This window comes from Dinoponera quadriceps, unplaced genomic scaffold, assembly GCF_001313825.1.
Source record: "Dinoponera quadriceps isolate SergipeBrazil2010 unplaced genomic scaffold, ASM131382v1 scaffold120, whole genome shotgun sequence".
Classification (NCBI taxonomy): domain Eukaryota; kingdom Metazoa; phylum Arthropoda; class Insecta; order Hymenoptera; family Formicidae; genus Dinoponera; species Dinoponera quadriceps.
In genome coordinates, this window is record NW_014554309.1 from 703,558 (window position 1) to 723,745 (window position 20,188).

Sequence of the window (20,188 nt, forward strand, 5' to 3'; positions counted from 1 at the left end):
TTGGTTAACGCGGAGACGCTTGAATTTCGCACTAAGTTGCACATGCGTTCTTCTCTCCTTACTAATCGGTTCTCCGGTTACTGGTATTGTCTTGCGGAAAAATTGTCGCATCTTTTCGCGTAGGCATACACGAGCGACATTTGCATAATCGTTACTCCCTTGTGAGACTCAAAGGCAGATTTTTTCACCTGCACGAGGGAAGGAGATACGAAGAACACAAATGAATCAGTATCTCAAAATGGTGTATAGGACCGATGAGAGCAAAAACAGTCCTCCAATGCTATTAACAACAACCGCAAGGTATGAAAAAGAGCATTTATTGCTGAATAAGCATAAAAGAAAACCCCAAACGTTTCAGACCTATTCAAGTTCTTTCCTCAGTGTAATTAATACGTCAAAATGAAGATTAAGTCGAGTACCGTAAAAAGGGAATTAATAAACGTCAAGATAAGCGCAAGTCACAGATTCATGATTAAAAGAAGAAAATTAAGAATGGCGAGCTATTGACAACAATACATACAAATTGAGCTCATAAAACATAAATATACGAAATAAATTTCTCTCTCTCTCTTTCTCTATCTCCGCCTTCGGCTGGTGGAATATCCATTGAGTAAAACGCATGATGTTTTCTGTCTATATCTTATCTCACTTCCGTTGTAGCTCCGAGCATACGATAATCGAAATAATTCTCTTGACAACCGTAAATCAAGATCGGTGAATTCGGCATTCGTACATACTGTCGGCTCGGTATGCCTGTGATTAAATTTCCAGGATAACGTCTCGCGTAACGGGTTATAACATTGTGTACCGCGCAGCGCCACATTGTCCGTGCATTCGTGTATATCGCATTACTGCACGCCGGTGATTTTTATCGCTTGTCAGTGCGCCGATCGTTTTATTCTTACTCAGAAATCATACGAACACACACACACACACACAAGGGCGTACAATGATTTTGACGCGTTTTCTACACGCGTAACTCTACGCGAGATCGAGGAATTTTCACGGAGAGAAATATGTATGACTTCGACGCGAGGTGTGTGGGCTAATTAGTTGTGTACTAGTTATCGCCAGGCCGCGATCGCCTTATCTTGCGAAAATCATCACGCGCTAAATTATCCATTAATCCCACTCAGCTCGATCCCGGTTGCATCGCCCTCGAATAGGAACTCAGGAATCACCGATTGCTTTCAACCGTCTCGCCGTCGACGGTGCGATGATTTTAGTCATTTATCTGTCGTGCGTGCGCATAATCGATCGCCGGTGCGCGAAGCATTTACGTTTTCGCGACAACGAGCGCGCTACCGTCGACGGGCCTTTGCGCCATACGCTGTGGGCGTGCAACATTATGCGGATTATGAAGCGGGCTCCTCGAGTTTACGACTCGACAAATCAACGTCGTTCGTTTTGCAACTCCCTCTGTCTTTCTTTCTCCCTCTCTGTTCGCACACGGCCCGTAAACAAGGGCAATGCGATGCAACCGTGCGTACGCTGATTACGTCGCGAGTGCGTTCACACTGTGCACGAGGCGGACGAAGAACCCGGCGATATTACGGGTTATTAATGGCACCGACAGTGATCGATTAACCGACCGCGAAAAACTGGTTCTCTCATTGCTAGTATAAGTATAATTATATATCACTCGGGCCCGACGACGTTGGATGTGTTTTAAAATTTGTAACGTTCCTTGTCGCGTCTAATTGGATGCGCGATATATAAACCGACCTATGGAGGAGGGGGGGGGGGGATTATATTCTCNCATTACAGCAATGTCTTTTTATTAAAAAAAAAAAAAAAGGCACGTGGGACGTGAGAAAATCTTGAAGGGTATTGTTCGCAAAAGAAGAGAAAGAAAGAATTCAATGAGACGAGTTGAGAATTGCTTGACAGCTTATATTTACGGCTGTGTTCAAAAATTCACTGGCAACGTTGAGAATTTACGGTATACGGTATACGTAGGTTACTGATTTTTAATACTGGCAGTGAATTTCGGAGCACAGCTTATATTTGTGCTCAGAGGGAAACGTCTCTTCGGATTTAGTATACGTGTTTGCTTGACTTGCGTTTGTTTAATATAAGCAATATAATTTAATATCAAGTATTATTTTGTCCGAATGAAAATGTTGTCTCGCTAGAGTACTGTTTGGTGGAAAAACAGCGTTACTTAGAGGAAATATAATATTATATTTTCAAACACTTGTTTGTTCGCCTTATTCCAAAAGACAAATTTGCATCGACTGAAGAAATTTTATTAAATTCCAAGAAATCTTATTCCCTATCTAGTTGATGTACAAACGGATAAGAAGGAACTCTTGATTAATTAAAGCACAAGACTCGATGAATCTCGTAGACAATGATGAGAAAATCAAGTTCCGAGGTAATTGAAATTGACAGGCCGACAGTTAGATATCTTAATGCAACGCGAAACAATGGGAGAGCCGTTAACGTGTATTACGCACGCCTTTATATGCGTTACGAGTAAAATTTAAACGGCCGCTTAGACACTTTATCCTTACTATGACGCGGCACGTCGCTTGTTGAAATTTATTCTTCCCAATAACGTTAGACGATTCGTTACTCCTGGAAGTGTCATTCGCAAAACCGCACCGAGTATCGCGACTTAAATCGTTCATCTTCCAACAAATGTGGAGTTTTTGAAACGTTTCCATTTAACTTCACGAATTCCCTTATGTTACATACTCCACACGTATATAAATATATTTGAATGCAGAAAAGAAAAAGCACTAGAATCGAATAAACGTGATTATCTGTTTTTCAAAGTAAGCGAGTGCACACAATTAGACGGCTTACGCATAAAGCAAACGCAGAAGCTCTCCGAGCTGTAAAACCGTTTGGACAGTTATCGTATTCGGCACGGCGGCTTCCTGAAGCGCGTCGTAAGAATAGCCATTTCCGCGAATGATAATTTCATGGGCTCTCAACTCGCGCGACGAGTTTTTCCGCCGGTGCGGTCGTAGTAGAAGCACCTTTACCCGCGACAGGTGCGCGTCAGCGCGATGGGAAAAGCCGTGTATCGCTTGGACTTGGAATTCCTGCGGGTACTCACATTGTACCATCGGGACCGGGGGAAAGGTGGAAGCGAGAGGGAAAATCGGCGGTGGGACAGTGCGAGAAAGAAAGAGAGAGAGAGAGAGAGAGAAGGGAAAGGCGGTTTGGGCGGCGAAGGGTAAAGCTCGGCGACTTTTTATCGCTTATTAATCGTGCGACTGTGATCGATTATCTCGAGTGAGAATGGCCATTTCCACGCGCAGGGTAGCAATTACCGTCCCGGTTCGCGGGCTGTTATTACGGTGAGGGCCTCCACCGGCGAGAGAAGCCCGCGTCCTGGCCAGCGCGTAATCGCGGCGCGTTGTTAAAGACCGAGCGGGTCGCTCGGTTGTGGGTTCGAGATTGATTTATAAAGTATTAATTGCCGATATATAAGGGGAAAAGAGGCGGTGGCCGAGCGGTACCGGACGCGTCGCTCACTCCTCCGCCCTTTCTCTCCCCCGTGGAGGAGAGTAATTGAAAATGAGAAAGAGCTTTTAGCGAGACGGCAATCTCGGCGGAAGTTCCCGCCGCGCGGCGGCGGAACCGGGAAACGCGCTCGCGCGCGGAATTATTAACGACGACGTCGTCGAGTCGAGGCTGGAAGCTCGCTTGATCGCGCGCCTTAATATTTAGCGCCTACTACGATACCGTTATTCGGACCGTCGTTGCGGGAAGCCTTCGCTTAACCCTTTGCGGCGCGACTTGTTCTCGAGCTTTCCTCCCGACTAGCCCGTGGAAATTCATTTTCCTCGCGACGACACACGGGGGAAAGACAACTTGGAGGGGCAGCGAATTTTACGTCGTGTAATAAATGGATAAATAATGCGGAAGTGTATAATAAATGATAATACATAAATGTAGAAAATGTTCCTTAAACATCGACCAATATATTAGGAGTTAACTTTTTAGATTATTTTATAAAGAAAAGTTCAGACGAGTATAGGAAAAAGGTTTTATGCTTCTTCGTAATATTTATTTATTTACTGCTGCATAGTTTGAAATTTGTTGTCCCTCTAGATTATTTTTCTCCGTATGTCGCGTATTTCGCGTTATTTTAATATTTCAGTGCGACGACACATTCTGCAATTATATAGTGACTGTATCACCACTATTGGAGTAACCCGTCCAATTAAACAATCCCGTCGCTTCGCGTGGATTATCTGTTGGTATCAACCGCGATTTTGAAGATCAGGGGACGGATTCGCGGGATTCGCTAACGTGGTTCAAGTTTCATCGAGAAAAGTTTCTTCTCAGTTTCTCGTTTTCTCTCTCTCTCTCTCTCTCTCGAGTTTCCCTCAATGCGCACGACGAAGGCGGATCGGCGAGTCGCTCCGGCGAAAAGTTTCACGTGCGTTTAACGTGCGCCAACCACGTCGTGACGTTCATCGATAGATGATCGATGGATCGTGACCGATGATTCGCGCGCACGCGTGCATGAGGCACGAGCGTCCGACGGATCCGCTTTGTAACAGGTGCGGCCGAGTTTTGATGAGTAACGATTCTATCGAGCGTTGTTGAAGGAACGATCGAGGTGCTAATAAGAAACTTTGAGAAGGAACAAAAGAAGTTAATTAACACCTTCAGCAGCTGCGTGAACAACCTGTCGCGTCTAAATTGGAAAGTTCCTCGCGAGGGGGAAGTCACGACAAGGTGAACGGAACCTGAAGTTTCGCGTTCGCCGATATTACCGTTGCGTCGAAATTCCCCGTTTGCTTGAAATCATAGCACGGAGCGCTTTCCGACTTATTGCCAGGGGGGAAGTTTTCCGCATGGTGAAAAATTTCATGTTAAATTTAACATACCTTATATGTGTCCCGAACGGTACACTGAAACTTTTGTGTTAATTATTATTTCGAGTGAATACGTGAAGTGAATATGTTGAAAAGTGACGCGAATTTGATGTCGAAAGTTAACAAGAAATTAACGCGTTAAACAACGCTGAAGTATAAAATGTGTTATTTTAACATTAACACATGTTGAACATCGACACAACACAAAAAGGAGATAACATAAACATTAACACACGGATATGTAAAAAATGTTAATATAAAAATCTTGATAAGGGCCGATTTGAATTTTAAATTAATCCTTTTTTTTTCTATGTATCGAGTGAAAATTGTGGCTTTACGGCCAAAATCTATCTTTCGCGACGGAGATCCCGAGCTATCGTATCGTCGACGAAATTAAAATAAACGGAAAGAAAAAGCCATTGTTGTAACGACGATTGCGCAATTTTTACTCGCACATGCACTAATTGTTCATTAGCGATCGCTTGAGCCACGATCGCGGAGGGGGGCCATAATTTTCACGATGTCAATATGAAGTTTTGATTTGTGTTGGTCGCGCGAGCGGCAACTACAGCCGGTTTACGATTTACCGGGCCGCGAATTGCGCGTTGCGCGACCGCTCGCAGCGGTCCGCCGTAATGAAGCACATAAAACGACAAACGAAATGAATTCACTCGCGCGTCAATTGGCGGAACCCAGTCTCGCAATGCCTCGCGCGAACGGGATACCTTTCGCAACGTTCTTATCGATCATTCTTAATCCGCTCTACCGCATCGACTGCAGCCGGATATCAAACGGCTGCAAAGATTTAGTGAAAGCGACCGCGACAATGTCGCTCGAAATAAAGCCGGCGCAGTTGAATTCTGCGGCAATTGGCGCGAGCCGACAGTTAATCGCGCCGAAAACATGGCGGTAGTCGCGAATTTGTCGAAGGGAGAAAAAACGTCTTCCTCTCGTTTCGTCTCAAGACGAATCGTAACAGGCGACCCACTCCCCCCTCCCGACGAAATTCTGCTCCCACCTTTGGGCTTTAACCTTCCGATATTAGCGAATTCTAGATGATTAGGTGATGATAGGCTAATTGCAATTATTACTTTATTTATTACGTAATATTATAATTATGTATAATTTATTTTGTGAAGTAAAATACTAAGAGAGACCGGCATGCTGTTTTGTTTTTGAGTTCTAAAATCCTATTGAAAGTATAGAATTAAAATTCGTGTGGATGAATGCAAAGTGGCAACATTTCTCTACCGTTGTAGATTTTTGAAAATTATTATTACACACATATTATCTTGCGAATGACTTACCTTTTGAGAAGTTGGAGAAATTACGCTTCGAGAAAGTAGACTCCAAAACTGGCACACACATCCGTGATACCTGCGAGAAAGTTGTCAAAAAATGAAATAAAAGCAGTGAAATTACATTATTTCGCACATTTATTATAAATCCTTATATGTTATTTTCAGTTTTACATATTTCTTATCATGTGGAAAGTGACTTTCTGACTTTTTATTCCGGCAATCTTAAATAAACAAACAAGAAAAACAAGAGAAAATCAATCACTGGTACTTTCAACTGTATTTTATGAGATGATATATCATGACAAAGTTCAGGTGCGTCGGTGGAAAGATTAATAAACTCGGTTATGTCGGTTCACAGACATAACTTGATATAAATCTTTCTCGTGTGGTTCAGCGGCAGAAGATAGAAATCGGCACAGATGCAAAGTGATTTGAAAAAATTCAAAACTGACTGAATTGCTTGATTGATTTGTCACTTAAAAATTACAAGAAGATAGATATTTCAGCACATCGGAAAATCAACTAAAAGCTCGTGAAAATCAATAATATAACCAAACGCGCCCGCAAACAGAAACGGACACTTCAGTTCTACCCGCTGCACGAAATAGACAAAGTTCATGTACTGTTCGATGGAGTTCGGTACTTCATAACCGAGAAACATGAGTATGTCGACTTTCCATACCTATGCCGTGTATTGTTCGACAGAATTCGGTAGTTTATAGCCGACGAAACATGGGTATGCCGATTTTCTATAACTACGTTACACACACATACACAATTTTACATATATATATAATTTTGGTGCTTTCCCTCCATATTATATATTTATTAAACATACAATAACCATAATAAATATATAATTTTTATATGAATAAATCGAACTACCACTTTACACCTCGAGTACCTGCCAACCTACCAGGCAATTCTCTATTTAAAAGTTCAAAAGAGGATCTTCGGGAAGAGAAAAATCCCAGCCCAGGTGGGATCTAACAGTATTGCGAGTGAAAGCGTTGAAGTTAAGTGGAATGAAAAGCGGTCGGTCCGGCCTGCTGGAAGCGTCCAAGTAAGCATGAAATCTCGAGGCTCGCGAAAAATCAGGATCCAAAGGCGAAAAGGGAGGAAAGAGATCGGGAGAAGTCCGCGCGAGGTTTATCCCGGCTCTCGCGGGCCGGCAATCATCCGCGCGCGAGGTGCCGTCGGAATTCAGGTAACAAACGACACCCGGCGCTACCATTCGCGTCGAAGCCGCGAGTACAAATAAAGGTGACTGAATTATAGATGGCCGACGGTATTAGCCGTTCGACCCGCGCTTGCCCTTCGAATGCTCGCGCGGCAAATTGAAACGTTATACCGCTCGGAGGCGCGACTTTAATCCGCGCCAGCTCGTCGCTGATTAATGCCATCAAATCGAATCATCCGCGTCTTGAGGCTCTACCACACACACATACACACACACACGCACGCACGCAAGCACACATCGCCGGGACTCTCTTCCTGCGGTTCTCCTCTCCTCGTGAGAGGATGATTGCATCTCGCGCGCGGTATCAGCGCTCTTCTTTCATCTTCGTCTCCCCGGGAAGCCGTGGGAGCGGCGCGCGTTAGCCGACGACCACTTCACGGCTCGTGTGTGCGTGCACGCAACACCGGCGTGTTGTATGCGCTCCTCGAAAGGTAATCCGCGTGTCTGTCTGGCTGGCTGGCGCGAACGAGTCGACGCGCATCCGCGATACCGCCACGGTTTCGCGATTCGAATTTGGAAAAGCCGCTCGAACGAATCGCGAGGAATGCGCGAGCGGCCCCTTTCGCGGATTTTTCTCCCGAGGATTTTCCCCGTCGGTTTGAGATTCAACGCGCACTCGGACGCACGGTTATCAAATGTCGCAGTGAAAAAGGAGGACAATTTCTGTAGAAAATGTTAACGAAGGGAGAAAAATGAGAAACATTAAAATTGTTAGAATTGCTAAAATTGTTAGAAATTGTTAGAATTGTTAAAATTGTCAGAATTACTAGAATTGTTAAAATTGTTAGAAATTGTTAGAACCTATGAGAAGCTAAGTACGAATGTTTCAGTGCTATTAAATATGAATAATGTAATAAATAATGGCTCTTTCTTGACAATTTATTTTCCCAATGGAACTTTCATATTTAAAAAATTGATATTCTTTAATATTTTAATCGCGTAAATTAATTTGTTACAATACACTTCATTTATTATACACATATATATGCTGTTTAAATTTTTTTTTTTATAAAATCATATTTTCCCGACACACCAACCCTCTTAAACGATTGTTTGTTACTTCAGACTTCTTCATAAAATTACAAACAATTTCGAAAAGTGAATTTTACCCTTACCAAACTTTTCGCGACAGTTTTCTTCCAGAAAAGTTTCGACCAACATTCTGTCTCGTTCATTTAACCATCGCGGTTACAGTAAATACTTTCTCAATGACGGCATTGTAGGCAGAAATTGCGAACACACATAGCGCAAGACTGCCGAGTCCATTGCGATTTGTCGATGTTCCCCCGAGCGGGGACGCGAGTGTAACTTTTTATTTGCGGCGTGTGTTTCGTAACGAGCGTCGCCGTAGCGTCGGCCGTTTTTGCCGAGTACGACGACGTTATATTAAGGAGAAATGAATGGAACGAGAGTTTATGATACGAGAGAGAGAGGTAGTAGGAGGCAGTGCGAAGGAGTACTCGGCCAGTAGATTGCGATATATACAAATATTATGCCGGAGCACAATGGAAGGCGTTCGTTTGAAAATGACTGCTATACGAGACTAGAGTCGAATAATCGTGACAATTGAGCGAAAGACGATGGTTACTTAACCGATGCCCACACGTGTGTGTGCTTGTGGAAATGCGCCGGGATATCGCGACACCCACGCCGGGGCGAAAATAGATTTGCCTAACGACGTCGAGAGCGCTAGGAGCCTAGATTCGAGTGAATTCGACCGACGTCCACTGGAAAGAGAGAGAGAGAGAGAGAGAGAGTGAATGAGGGAGGGACTGGAAAGAATCGTTGACTCGCCGGAGCCGCGTCGAAGCGCTTACTCACGTTAGCGAGAGTGAGCTTTAAGACTGCCGACAGATAAGTGCGATATCGTGTACCCTCGTAATAACTCGGAAAATAATATATGCACACAGCTTACCCATATAATATTCCACAGAGGACGGGAAGACGTCACCGGTTGCTCATTGCGCGCGATAAACACCGCTCGTGATTTGACGGCAGTTAGCGCAGCTCGTTTCGCGCGTCGCCGGTGGATCACAGACGTCGTCTCGCTACAACGGCAAAGTTATTCATTCCGTGTAACCATTTATCTGCCGCCACTATATTAACAAACGATTTGCTGTTCCAGCAGAACTTGTTCTCCCCGCGATATAGATTTCAATTCGTAAAATATATAAACAGCGAGACACACGCGTAACGGAAGGACGATAAATGAAGGCGGACTGTCGGTGTGCTCCTGCGGTCGCAAATCCCACGGTAATTTTTACCACTCATCCATGTGTGTGTGCGAGACGTGAAAACGTCGATACGGATCCCCGTGGAACCGGCGCGCGCGCGCGCTTATCCCGGCATTTATCCCACTTGTCTCCCGAATCAGGCACGACGATCTTCGCGCGCGCGATCTCTCGCGGCCGCATAAATCACGCGAAGAATACGCGCTCGCTCGCGGCCGTTCCGTCTCGCGGGGGCGACCTTTCGATCGTGCGCGGCTCTCGTTTGCGGAATTTATTGTCTTACGTCACACACACACACACACCCGAGAGTACGCGCGCGCCACGTGTCCGTCCGTCTGATTACGTCGCGACGCCGTGCGGCTTCGTCGACTCGGTCTCTCGAATCTCAAGGGAGGGAGAGGGAAGGAGGTGGAACGGCGCGATCCGGGCGTCGTCACGAAAGTCCTCGATGTCGTCGTTAAATTGATGTTCTATTAAAATATCCGATATATAATCCCGCGCGCGAGAGAAGAGGCGCCGCCGTCGTTTACCTCCGCCGTATTGCCGGGGGAGAGCCGCGCGAAGGCGCGAGGTTAAACGATGGACAGAGCGATAAGGCTAATGAGCTGCAACGATCCTTTCCCCGCTTTATCCTCCCCCACCGGTCGGCGCGGTTAACCTTTATCCGCGCGCGCGCGCGCGCGATTTTCAAAGCCCTTGTTAAACGCCGACTTTCTCCGCGCGCGCGGGCAAAGCCTTGCCTAATTTCCCAATGGACGCGGATTGGACGAGCGTCCGCGTTTATGGGCGAACGCACGGATAATTGTTGTTGCGCATTACCGCCGGGCTTCTCTTATAATTGGCTGCCCTTTATCGTCCGCCTTAATAGCGGTTTGTTAAGAAGCTAGATAGCGCCTGTAAGCGCGTGTGTATGCTACATGTGTTGTACGCAATGTGCACGTTTCGCTTCGTAATTTACACTTGTAGGACGTGCTTACGAGGTGACTAATTGACCGGGGCGATATTTAACGCGGCGGGACGTGACGCGCCGATCATTGTGAAATTCCCGGCGATTCGTGGATTTTCGCGCGCCGACCGGCTCGGCCTGAGGCTTCCATCGAGGGTCGGTAAATTTTCTGTGACTGTGAGAGACTCGATTAGAATATCCAAAGTTGTCCAAATAACATATGTACGCGATATTATATAATTTATTAAAATTATGTAATTTTATATTAAAGTGACAAAATATTGTTATTTCTCATTCGTCTTGTTAAAGCGTCACGATCAGACAGCGACTCGAAAACGGACGGAGGATGGTGTACGTAATAATTAACGAACGTTAAGCCAACCTATCAACGGTAGCGTTACATGATTGCACGGTTTGCAGTCCACGAATTTCGGCCGCGTGTCGGGGAAAAACAAGTGGAAAATAATCAGGTTTCTTTCTCTCTCTCTCTTTCTCTCTCTCTCTCTCTCTCTCTATTTATCTATCTATCTATCTATCTATTTCTTTCTGTTTCGGTGTGTCGCTCGATGCTGCAAAGATGAAATTCCAACGGCAGCGTATTCGCACGCTATCCGCCTATCTATCCCACTCGCAATCGGCCTACACACGCGCCCAGAATGCACTCGCGTAATATAATTATGCTAATGGCCCGGCGAGGCGGTATCCGAGGGTATATGCCCCCCCCCNTATTGGAAATGACCCATCAATCTCGCCTCGGCCCGCGCCTTAAGAGGCGCCCCCCGCACATACATCATCGTCAGAGGCGGATTTCGCCCCGGACGTTGCGGAGACCCGCCTTGCTCTTATCGATCGAAAAATATCTATGATTACGGACAATTAGATAAGTATACGCCCGGTGAGAAGAAACGTTTCGAGCGTGCACTTTGATTCGCGCGCGCGATAGTTCGACGTGTTGAATTCCGAGCGACCGTCCTTTGCCTTGAACGTAACTCGGAGATTGAAGAGAAAGGAATTGAATTCACGATGAAAAGAACGCGATTCGAGGAATTTGATTCGCTTCAATTGTATCGTCATTTAATCTCACCGTTAAATAATTGTGTTTGTCCGTGTAATCATGAAATTTGATCACTTTCTAGGATTTAACAGAATTAAATCCGATCATTTCGATTTCTCAGATGACAAGATTATTTAAATAAATCGATCTAACATCTAACAATTAACACCGCAGGAAATGACGGTGTGTAGGGAGAGGAAAATAATCGAGTGTTTTCTTCAAGCTTGTATCGATGTCGCCTTTTACATCATCGGCTTCGTTCGTATTATCTCCATTTCATTATCTCCCGACACATTCATGCCGCTCCGCAACCGGTCCACGTGGTCGCGAATGACGAGATCGTAAATCGTTCGTTTTATAAACCTCTCTCTCTTTCTTTCGCTCCCCGAGGAAGACCCGAGCGGAAGTCGGCGGCTGCAGCGTCACTCGCGAAGCGGTCGACTTCCGCTACTCTCGGCGGGCCGGGAGGCACCCGAGAGGTTCCCCATGAAAATCATAACAGCGGATCGCGGTAATTACTTCGCCGGTAACCACCGGAGCTGTTTCCGTAAACCACAATCACCGTTAACTCAACAATAGACACGACGGGGGTAGGATTTAGCCGCGCCGTTTTCCTTGCCCAGCGGAGCGTCCACCCGGCAATTACTATGCGCTCGCGCACGCGCATACCGCCGGTGGAAATGACCCGTTCGCGTTCTGCTTAGCGAAAGTGAGCCCGACGGCGCGACTCCTCCGCGTCACTTTCGCAGGATTGCACATTCGAGGATGTCCGGCGGGCTGTAATTTGCGCGGCAATCGTATCCCGTGACACGTCCGATGTAAGAATAGGATGTCCACGGCCGTCCTTTAAGTTTGCGTAGCGCGCAATTTATCGGCTCCTCCCCTCCCCCCCGCCAGTCGTTGTTATCGTTAACAACGCGTCATTAATGTTTCGCGATACGGTGCGTAACCACGGGACGAGTGGGAAAACGCGCGGTGGAGTCTCTCAATGTTTACGTAAGTGCGTTTTATTTACAATATACGCGAAGCGGAGACACCGCGCTCGCTCGCTCTCTCGAACGTAACTTCGAAGGGGCGCGTACACACAGCTTTTTCTCGCCCTGTTATATGCGGCGCACGCTCGAAATCACTTCGCGTCTTTTAACGTACCGCGCGCGAGCGAATTTATGCGCGCATCCACTTTCGGCGCCTACGTGCACACCACGCGCGCGCGCGGCGAGCGGAAGTACAAATGCGTATTCGAGAAATCTCGGCTGCGGTTCCACATTGCGCACCCACCCATCCCCGGCCGAGGGAGAGGGAGAGGGAGAGGGAGAGAGAGAGAGAGAGAGAGAGAGAGAGAGAGACGGATATTACTTCGCTGAAAAATTTAAACGACACGCCGGAAGTACGACGCTGACGGCGACGGGTTAGCGTGAATCGAGTCGGCGGGGCTACTTGAAATTTGCAAATCGATCATAATGTATCGTTGAAAGGTGAGTTTGGTTGGACCTATTTGACAATGGAGAAATCAAATGTGTTTTTGGTTGAGGGGGAGAATTTCGGCTTGTAAGAACCGAATTTGGGGTTCGTAAGAACTGGATTTTTACGCTGCGAAGTGAATTTATTTTCCCGTCAAAAGAACGAAATAAATAAGCAGATAAATAAATAAGATACGATACCTTCGGTTGCGATGACATGTTCGCGCCCTGATATAAAGATGAATTTCTGCTTGTCTAAAAATTTCATCGTTCATAATTACTGCTTCGTACAGCAACTGCAATTCATTAGATTTCAACGCATACCTCTTTTCCCTCATTATATCAGTATTTAGTCAACGATAAGTTTGGTCTCCGATTTTAACGGCAATGATAATTGACAACAGTCCGATTAATGATAATTAGTTTAATTAGCATAGAAAGTACACGTTGAAACCTCACCGTTTTCTTATCCGTCTGCGAAGCCAATAATTAACAGGCTTAATTAATACGGTAAGTGACGTTACAAGTCGAGATTTCGCAAGATTATCCTGACGCTTTCCTTCATTCGTAGAGTTTAAGCGAAGTGGTGGCTATCCTGGATTATCGAATACAGCTCCGTTAGTGCGATTCGAGAACGCCCGGTCGCCGATGACACGGCTGCACGTTCGTGTGCGAAACCTCGCGTAGGATCGCGATAGCGCGCGCGGAGTTTCGATAAACGCTGTCATATCCTCGCGCCGGAACGGCAAGCGCGTTTTACGGTAAACACCCAAGCCTGACTATGCTATGACGCGAATAACACTCGGGATAAAGTGAGCGTGGCAACGCTCGCGCTCACTTTAAAGGCCGCGAGCGAGCGAGCGAGAGAGAATTCTCTCCCGGCCGAAGATACAACCCTTTTTACGCCTATCGGCGCGCTTTCGCCTCGAATCGGCGCGGAGGTGCGTAAAGTACGCGATTTACCGAGTGATACCACCGAGGAGACCGAGGCGGCTCTCCTCAAGGGCGCGATATCAGCTGCCCGTGGATTAAATTCGCGGTCCGCAGCTGGGAGGAAGCGAGCGGGCGAACGAGAACGGCGACTATCCCCCCTCCCCCCCCCACCGCCTGTCCGCGTCGTATTAACGTCGTTAATTAATACCGTAACCAGCGCATGACGGCGCCTTAATCGAACACGCCCTTCTTTGGCGTCGTATCCTTTTCGGGAGGAGATGATCATCAAGTTCGTCGCTCCCGCGAGTCCTCTTATTGGCAAGACCGCGCTCTCTCGCCGATAAGCCTCGCGCTTGCTGAGTTAGAAGGAGAGGAGGAGGAAGATCGACGGAGAACGAACGGCAGATCGCGAAATGGCGTATCAGCTCGGCCGTGTTAATTACGCGCGCATTATAACGACGGCACGCCAGGTGTGACGTCACAAACCGGCCGCGAAATTGTTTTTCTCCCGTTGCTTTTACAAAATCGCGCGTGTATCTTATTCCTTCGTCTCAATGTCCTCCTCCCGAGAGTGAATTCCTCTTCCTTTTTCCCCTCTCTCCCCCTCCCTCCCTCCCTCCCTCCCTCTCTTCTGGTTTTTTTCCGCCGTTCTTCTTTCTTATTTTTCTTCATGGAACGGAGCGATTAAGCCGATCGGTTATCGCGAGAAAGAATCAGGATGTGAGCGCGAATATTGCGTCGAATATCTGCTTTTGGATTATAAGCGACGCGCGTAGCCACGGAGTTCCTATCTACGCGCGAAATTGCGTCTCAGTTACAATTTGTAGCAATAGTAATTATCATATTTGTTGTGCGTCGGTAGGTGTAACTATTAAAAGCCGGGGAAAATTATAGGCTGCTCGCTCTTCCTGTTTGTATAAGCCGGCGGCATTCTCTCTCTCTCTCTCTCTCTCTCTCTGCCGCCGTGTTAAATATTCGCGCGAGTCTCTTTGGGTAATCTTAAAACTCGTTCTCTCCGCGTTTTCCACGGGCGAAGAGAGAAAAAGAGCGAGATTGTCGGACTTTGCCGGAAAGATTTCACCGCGGCGGAACGCCGTCTCGGATACACGTATTGTTATCGTTCTTAATGTCGTCGCCGTCGTCGGCGCGTTTTTCACACATCTCGCTTGGAAATTTCGGAGATGCGCCGAAGCTCCGTCCGAGTTGTCCGCGTCGTTTTACGTTACCTTCACTCGAATGTGAGATATTCCCCGGCGAAGAAGCGCGCGAGAAAGACGGGAAACCTGTCGTGCGCGCTCTTTCGTGCACGAAGATGAGAGCGGAGGGATCGTAAATCGAGATGACTGCTCGCGCAGGTGAATGGGGTATATGATAGCATTGCCGGGAGAACCGGCGCGCGAGGGAAAGTCATGACAGAAACAATCTTGATGGCACAAGCCACTTGTTCTCAGCCTTCCGACAGTCCACTCTCGGTTTCTCTCTTTCTCTCTCTCTCTCTCTCTCTCTTGTCGCGTAATACTAAAATATAATGAGAATCGAGGAGCGCCTATCGTTTCGCGCATCGAGGAAAAGCAAGCTCGAACGGCACTCTAATAACTTAGGAACAATTCTAGATAACTCTCCCGGGCCTGTCGCGGCGAGCGTTTGTAATTTTTAACGTAAAATGAAGAATGTCAGATGTTAGATAAATTTTACGAAAATATCTGATCTTAAAATGTAAAATCGAAAGCCTGAAAACGTTCGTAAGATCATTTGTGTAGGGGAGAAGCACCAAGGCAGAGGCACCATTTTCTTTCTAGATTCGAAATCTCTGTTGAAAGTGTAAAGTTGAAATTTATGTATCGATGCGAACAACACTTCTTTACCCAAATATCTGATAGCTTTACGAAATTATTACGTATTCCTTTGCAAATAATTATGTTTTAAGACGTTTGAAGATTGACGCTTCTAGAAGCTAAGCCCTCTTCTAGAAGAAAATCCGACATACTTCTGTGGGAAATTATGTTCGACTTCGTTCTGCCCGCCTGAGTCCGGTACTTTACAGCCGAGAAACACGAGTAACTCGGTTCGCCATACCTAATTCAGTCTCGGCGCTTTTCCTGTGTTTAATCGCGATTCAACGGTAACTGTGCGAAAGCGTGCGCTGTGCGCAACACACAGTCACGCAAACGACGGAAGGCTCTCTTCGCGAGTCGATCGCAAGGAGAATCGCACGACTGAGCGCGACAACGGAGTGCAAGCGGGAAACTCGGGAAAACCGCGTGGAACGGCTACCGGAATGAGCGAGCGCCGCACACGCCGGTGAAACCGTCGCGACTTGGCGCGCTCCCCTATGGGCTCTCCTACAAATACGGCAATCGTCTCGGGATCGGATAAATCAGTCGCGACAAATGGGAACGCGACACCTAACTGCGCGGCACTTTCTTTATGCTAATTCCCCCGAGTAAATCGCGCGTTCGCGATCAGCGGCTCTTTTCCGACGCTCGGGACAGGCAGGCCGGGCGGGCAGAAGGAAGGAAAGAAAGGTTGTGTGAGGCGTAGCGGCACTCCGAGGCGATATTGCGACAAGACGCGATAGAGCCGACGTGGGAGAACGGGCATAGAAGAATGCGTAATTGTTTTGAAAGAGAGACCGAGCTTCGTCGCCGCCGCAGCCGCCGTCGTCATCATCGTCTTTCGTGTGGGATGTGTGAAAGGCGGCCTGCCGACGCCGAGCATAAACGACGAGGACAGGTTTCGTTTCTTTCGTCGTCGTCCGCATATCCGCCATACCGACCTCTCTTTTAACGCGATCCGCTCGTAAGACACGCGCGTGCACACGAGCGCAGAAACCACTCGGTCCCTTAATGGGACACACCGCGCAATACGCCTGATATTCGTTGCATTCCCAGCGCTACCATCCAGTCACTTGTATAGCACCTCTCTCTCTCTCTCTCTCTCTCTCGTCACTTTTTCTCGACGAGTCACGGAAAAAATTCACTATCGTCCAAAATGGCCGTCGCTGTGCTCACCTTTTTCCCTCCAGCTGCCGTAGTTAGTAATTTGCTGTTGTACATTTGTAAGGCATCGACGTTACATTTGTATTTCTGCCGTCTCTTCCTGCCGACGGGAGTGATAAAGTCATTGGTAACATTACGTCACGACGTTATCGATCTCATTAGACGCATGACACTCGCTTGCTTGTGAACGAGGAGCAGAGAACGAAAACGAATTGATAGTCGGTCTTCATCCGACCGAGCTTCTTGCTGTTACGTCCGTATGAGCGGTGCATCATCAGTGTGTGTACACATTCTCGGAAATCCCGCGAGAATCTCGAAGGTCCGAGAGGGGGGAAAGATAGGTCGCCTCGTTAAAATTTTCTCGTGGCCGCAACAAGCGGGAGATTGCAATCTTCCCGTTTTCTGGATCCTCCGACTTACGCCTCGGAATTGCCCGGCATCGCGGGGATTTTCTATCGCACTCGCGCGAAAGTATCCTCCGTTCGGAGAATATTACGCGGATACGCGCCATTCGAAATTTTGAAACAAGATGTATCCGTGCGCGAGAAGCAGTCGAGCGGAGGCATCAACAATGGGGATTATCAGCATTGGCTGAGCCGACTTCAGGTTGATATTGGTCTCTCGAGCCCCGACATATTGTAATCACGCGGATATATTGTGCTCGTGCAATGTACGTTCGTCTACCCCTGCACCTCTCTCTCTCTCTCTCTACCGTTCCATCCTCTTTCTCTCCCTCCTATCCTCCCCTGAGCACCCTCTCTTGGGCTCTTTCTTCGCGCTCGTCCATTCTCCCCCGGCGGTCTCTCTACAGGCGATCAATGCTCTCCTATCCTACCGATAACTCGATAATATTACACGCGAAAACCGCTTCCGACGTGCTCGCCCAGTCAGCGAGCCACTTGTGCGAGCAAATAACCAGTTATCGGAAAACCGATTTTATTTTCGAGGAGCGGTGGCTCTGATTTTTTTCCTTTTCCCTTCCCCTCTTCTTTTCCCTTCTTTTTTTTCGCTCATCCGCGCGCTACTCGACCCCCCGCGTTCCGTCCTCTCGCTCTCTGCTCTCCTCTTCTCTAGTTTTTCTTTTAGTTTCGCTCTGTAGCGTGTACAATAGACACGATTGGCGCGATTAAGATAATTGGTGCGTGACAATACTATTAGAAAGGTGATGATTAATACGATTGCAAGAGGAGAAGCTCGAGAAATCTCTCTGCTAAATGGTTATAAATATGATTTGCAGATCACGTATCTGTTAATATGCTGTTAAAATTTGAAAAGATACCTGAAAAATAAGCTTATCAATCAAGAATCTTAAGGTTGAACGGCGCGATTCTCTCGTTTTAAGTGATAATGCATACTGTTATTTTCTATTGTTCCTTGCTGATTCTCTCAATCTGCAGTTGTTCTTGCATGCAAACAGAGAAACGTGAAATTTGAGGGTACGGTTTTTTTTTTCTATTATTTATTATATCAAACAACGTTATGCAACGAAATTCACCCGCGCACGCGCTTAATTCTCGGTGCTTTTATTAATCGCGCAATTTCTCTTCACGCGTTTCAGGTTTTGAAAGAGTCGATGACAGAGAGGCACAAGCAGCTCATAGAGTTGAAGATTCTTTTCGACCATTTAGAAACACATCGATCACTGCAGAATTACGAGGGCGAGAAAACATCACGGTGAGTTTGCATATGTTCTACACAGAAAGACACGCGAGACTAATGTCGCGATAATCCTGAAAAATAGGCAACGTGATCGAAACATTACGTAAAAGCATAAGACTACTTACGCGTGCTAGTTATTACGAAGCATCACGATGAGTTAGAACGAGCGACAGGCAACTTGCGTTTCTGTCGTGTTATTACAAATTTATATATCTGTTAGCGTTTAATCGCGTCGCAAATTTGACGCACGTTGAAACACGACGAAGAAGGCGCGATACCAAACAGCGCGACAGGCGCGCGCGGCAAAGCAGAAGATATCGAGGGGAACATTTTAGATTAATCCCGCGGTAAACTATTGAAACGCCCGGCTCGTATTGTCGCGGCACCCGAAGTAGATACGGTATCGAAGGAGAAAGGATTGATACAGGATGGAAAGGCGCAAAGGTCCCGGCGATACAAAGCGAACGCGACAAAGAAACTGGCCGCGCTAAATCTCGGACACGTCGGTGATCGACCGCGCGATCAATCTCCGATCGGCGAAACGATTGATTCTTTTCGCCCCGTGTCGATTTCTACGATTCCTCGACCCCGTCGCGTTTACCATTGCCTCTCGGTAATCGTGACACACGTAGGTGGATATCGTTGTAACGTGTCTCGCGTCCTGCGTGTATTTACGGTAATATTTCAAGAGTACATCGCAGTTTGTTACAGCAATATTTTCATATTCCGACGACTCCTCTTCGTACGTGAGATCTCCTGGAATCCGTTCTCCGCCAAGTATACTTCCCATTATCAATTAATTACGCTTGTATATCGCGATTAGTCGAGCCTGTCCACCGGGAAAGATATCGTAAACCTATTCTCGACGACGGTAATAATACGGTATTATGCGCGAGATGCAATTGATTGCACGTAAATTGAAAGTACGCTCAAACACCGTCCGACATTTACGTCAAATGCAGATCACTGATAAGTAAAGCCGCCGGAGGTGAGAGGTTGGCAAAAATCGCGAGTTAGAAAACCGAGATAATTTTGATATTCGAGCAAGAATTTTTCCCTGTATGCGGGGACTGTTATTTCTTTAATGATATCTTAGGTACTTTTGATAATATCTGTGTGTGTGTGTATGAAATCCGAATCATAGTATATTATGACGTAAACGAGTTGTCTCGATAGGAAATTAAATTATTGACGAAGGTATCTTCGTTATCGTGCAGTGATCAAAGATATCTAAAGAAAGCACCGAGTCTTTAATTCGCACATTGAAAAAAGTGTGTTACCAAGTAGCACTTCGAATAACATTTATTTAATCTAAGTGAAATGGTTACTTTAATACTCTGACGAATATTTAATAGAAGCAAAAATACTGACTGTATATAATATGATGTTTCTTTCGTATAAGTAAATACTGGCTGAAAAACAGTAATTACGTATATTTGATTCCCGCACTTCTTTTTTTTTTTGTACTTCGATCGTGAATGCATTCACGCGAACGTGAAGTCTTCCTTTACAATTATTGGAATT

The 20,188-nt window shown here is 46.5% G+C and overlaps 1 protein-coding gene across 1 annotated transcript in view; it reads left to right on the top strand.

The window, feature by feature from the left end:
- Window positions 1-20,188, top strand: part of LOC106745830 (UPF0489 protein C5orf22 homolog) — a 717,157-nt gene that overhangs the window by 570,765 nt on the left and 126,204 nt on the right. Inside the window, exon 6 of the mRNA XM_014621793.1 lies at window positions 18,564-18,679. Within this exon, the coding sequence (XP_014477279.1) occupies window positions 18,564-18,679 (116 nt within the window). The remainder of the gene's footprint in view (window positions 1-18,563; window positions 18,680-20,188) is intronic.